Raw genomic sequence first — 3,896 nt, forward strand, 5'->3', positions numbered from 1 at the left:
GGGCTCTCGCTTTTCTTGGGGGTATCCTTGGTTTTGTTGTTTGTAGTTTTCGCTTGTTCATGAGTTTTGTTTCCATATGTAACATAAGCAAAAGCACCTCCAATAATGGCAGCAACAACAACAAGCGCAGAGACGAATCCCAAGATGATTCTCTTCCTGAATTTACGTTTTCTCTCTGCATTTACGCGTTCTTGAATCTTGTCGAAGTCTTGAAAAGCCATTTTTGCTTTAAACGTTTTCCTCTGTCTTTTTACTTTGAGAGAAGAAAATATGAATTTTCCTCTGCCTTAGAAGCAAGCTAGGGCAGCGAGGGTAAATTGGAAGATTAATCTTTTTATTTTTTTTTCCTGTGTTTATTATATTTTCCTCTGTTTTGATTGATGTATATTGCTTCTCTCATGAGCCAATATCATGCTTTCTAATTTTAGCTTTCCTATATGAAACAAGAAAATGTATGACTACTTAAAAGTGAGAAGTCAAAAAGAAGTCCCCCAATACATCAAAAAGTAGAGAAACCTCTCCAAAAGACGGACTTCAAATTCTAAATCTAATCGTCTGCTGGTGGTTGGATGCCCTACATCTGTTGCGTTTGGATGGAGTATAAATAGAGTTCAAGTAGTAATTTGGAACTCTGATCTTACAATGCTTATATAAATAGAGTTCAAGTGCCAAGTTCTTGAAGATCCCATCTTTAAAAAAATGCATGCGTTATAAAGAAATGAAAATAATATTATAGGCAGTTGACGCACTTACTTACTGAGCAAAATGTTAGTAAACAAAAGTAACTGAACAACACTAAAAGATTGAAGCAGTGTATGTACAATTGCATCTTGCTTTTATTAATTCTGATGCAAAAGGCGATGGAAGAGGCATATGCCACACCTAAGGCCAAGGGTAGTACATAAACACAAATTACCCAAGGACCATTCCAACCAAAAAAATAAAAAACTATATTGGCTAACTGAATATTGATTCTGTATGTATCTTGCAGAAAATGCTTCAGGACTTGTTACCAACTGTTGCTTGAGGATTGTCTCGCTCTTCTTCCTCCTTCACCTCTGCTGAAGAACTATTGCTTGGCACTACCGTTGCAGGCGACCATTGGTCAGGGACCATCAGAAAATAAGCCGTCATTGCTTTCCTGAATCTTTTCTTGTATTGCTGCGGCGATATCACTGTGGGAGATGAGTTCTTCGGTCCTCCAAGTAGCCCTGAAGTCTTGACCCAAGTCTCTAGATGTTTGTCCCAGGTGTATTGCCTCATGAAATCGATAATTCCTAGAACCAGTTCGTTTCGTTCCTCATCTACCCCAACTAGTAAGGAGTAGTCCATTACGTGAATCGACTTCAGCCAAAAAAACAAACCAAGACATGTCTTGCATCAGTATTACTATGTAAAGCCCACAAACAAGTTAGTATTTCGAAAGAATATTAGCAACCAGAACTTACAGCAAGAAAGGATGTATCGTTCCAGACGGCTCTTTCAAGAAGCCGTTTTGCCTTGCTCCCAACAAATATTGGAGATGTCGGCATCGCTTCAACAAGATTCTGGTCCAGCAAAACTGTATTGCTACCACTTGTATCAGGATTGTAACGAGCACGTGTGGAGCCTTTTAGGTCATAAAGCCTAGTGAAGTTCCGCTTGAACAGAAGATTCTCCATCACCAAGACGTCCATTTTGAACTCTTTTCCTCCTTTAAGGTGTTTGGATGAAACCTTGAAAGAATTAGCAAAGAACTATGAGTCTCACTAAATATCAACAAAAGTGAAGAACAAGAAAAACTACGGTTTGAGTCGAACAAAAGCATTCTCAATTATATCATGTAGTTCAGAGAGATTGTTAGTCAACTATTTTGTACCTGATAGATGCCCAAGATCTTTGCAAGGCTTGTAGGGCTTTTAGTACTGATGGACTCGGTCAGGTATTTGAAGTACGCAGGCCCAAACTTGATGAAGGACTCAAGCTCTGTCTTTGTAACTTGCTTGATGATGAAACGGTCATCCAAACTTTTTGCAAAGAAAACGTTGCTCTTTCCACCCTGGGCTCCCCATTTTCTACAACGACCAAGAGATCTAATGAAATCTGTTTCTGAAGGACAACAAATCTTCCTCAGGGCTTCGAACTCCTTAGCATAATAACATGTCACAGAGTACTTCACTTTCCCAGGAGGACCTTCATCTGTAAACGAAACTCTAGCATGCAGATCTTTCAAATAAAGTGAAGACTGTAAAAGCTGCGAGACTTGTTCATCAGCAGAGCTAAGACTTCTACTCATGTCGACTGACAAATCGCTCAAAGAGTTCAATGAGAGAAGATTAACAGAATCAAAAAGTGAAAAGGAACCTCCACTATCCAAGCGATCTCTTGACTTATCTGATCCAGACATCTGGGCTTTATATTCTGATGATGTAAGGGCATAAGCTATGATACTAGTAGGCTCGTCATCATACACTGGCAGTACCAAGTCATTAACTCCCAGAGGAAGTAGCAGCCTAGCACCACTTCGCCATTCAAGCTCTCTATATGAAGAAACATAGACAGGCCGGTCTTCAGCCATAATATGCTTGCGAGAATTAAGCGAATAATTTTTGTTGAGTGAATAGTAGAAACTAGGAGAAGGCATTTGAACTTGTGTTGTATGTTCATCACTGGTAGGGACGCCTTTAATGTTCAGCCCACTTTCTGAACCCAATAGCCTTAAATCAGGAATCTGAGTTTCATTTGCTGAAGCAGCTCTGCTAGGCGGACGGGCAATACCATTATCTGAAATAANGATCCCTTTTTGAGCACAACCAAGTACTGCACTAGGAGTGTAATGAAGAAATAGTCTATTCACAGTGTCAGTGACAGTAGTTGACACATGAAAAGTGGATATGCGTATCTGTAGTCGGGTGTTGATAATTAACTATCAATATGTATATACCAAAAATGTCCACATTTAAACATGCAGGTGTTTGTGCGGGTGGTTGGTGAGTGCGAGTGTGACAGTGAGTGATGACATGCACCAAGCACATGCAACTCTGTTTTTTCTCAAGTCTAACGGTGTATAAGTTGCATGACAGGTACCTTATATTCCTTTTTACGTTGCTCAAGAAGTCCTGCAAGTTCTTCAAGAGAAAGCTTTATCTTGTTGGGAGTGCTGCCCTTGGAACCTGCATCCATTGTTTTCGCTGAAATCTGACCAAGAGCCTCCTGAACCTCATTAAAAAGGACTTCTGCCTTTTGAATCACCTAAAGTATACAAACATGACAAATGAGTACTATAAAGCTCCTGCTTTTGTTTATAATGTACAAATGTTTGACTAGATAGACGGGAAACTTGTAACCTCTTTGGATTCCTTTTGGAGCCATTCCTGGTTCTGATAGTTGAACTCAAGTTTTGATGGTGGCAGAAAAACTGCATAAATATTGATTGACGCATAGCGGAAGCAAGCCACCATTCTCCCAAAACTGTAGTGAGGAAAATATATATGACACTCAGTACTGACATGTTCAAGCTTGTATAATACAAGGTCACCACCCTCAAACATAGACTGATACTTATGGATTTAAGATGTGAATGACCAACACAACCACTTACGCGGAGCCTATCTAGACTATATATCTGATGTAAAGTGTATTAGTGTTACGCTTGACTGCATTACGCAATGCACTTGAGAATCAGATATATTGGAAGAGAAAAAAATAGTAACATGTAACAAGCGAAACAGTCTACAGAGGAAGTGTTTATTAGGAAGCATTTCTACATACCCATAGAACCGGAGACAGTCTCTGTGAAGGGAATGACCACAGTTGGCCACACGACTAGCCGCTGCATGGTTAGAAAAGCTCAGCTCCAAAAATTTGCCAAAAGACAATCCCCACGCCGCATCTGACATCACAATTCTGCGTGTGGC

At 39.9% G+C, this 3,896-nt stretch overlaps 1 protein-coding gene across 1 annotated transcript in view; it reads right to left on the bottom strand.

Annotated features, from left to right (window-relative positions):
- LOC104727596 (1-phosphatidylinositol-3-phosphate 5-kinase FAB1A-like) overlaps positions 726-3,896 on the bottom strand; it is a 9,992-nt gene continuing 6,821 nt past the window's right edge. Inside the window, exons 9-13 of the mRNA XM_010446688.2 lie at positions 3,327-3,450; positions 3,067-3,231; positions 1,859-2,905; positions 1,449-1,715; positions 726-1,344 (exon numbers count right to left, since the gene is read on the bottom strand). Coding sequence (XP_010444990.1) covers positions 1,000-1,344; positions 1,449-1,715; positions 1,859-2,905; positions 3,067-3,231; positions 3,327-3,450 — 1,948 coding nt within the window. The 3' untranslated portion in view covers positions 726-999. The remainder of the gene's footprint in view (positions 1,345-1,448; positions 1,716-1,858; positions 2,906-3,066; positions 3,232-3,326; positions 3,451-3,896) is intronic.

This window comes from Camelina sativa, chromosome 11, assembly GCF_000633955.1.
Source record: "Camelina sativa cultivar DH55 chromosome 11, Cs, whole genome shotgun sequence".
Classification (NCBI taxonomy): Eukaryota; Viridiplantae; Streptophyta; class Magnoliopsida; order Brassicales; family Brassicaceae; genus Camelina; species Camelina sativa.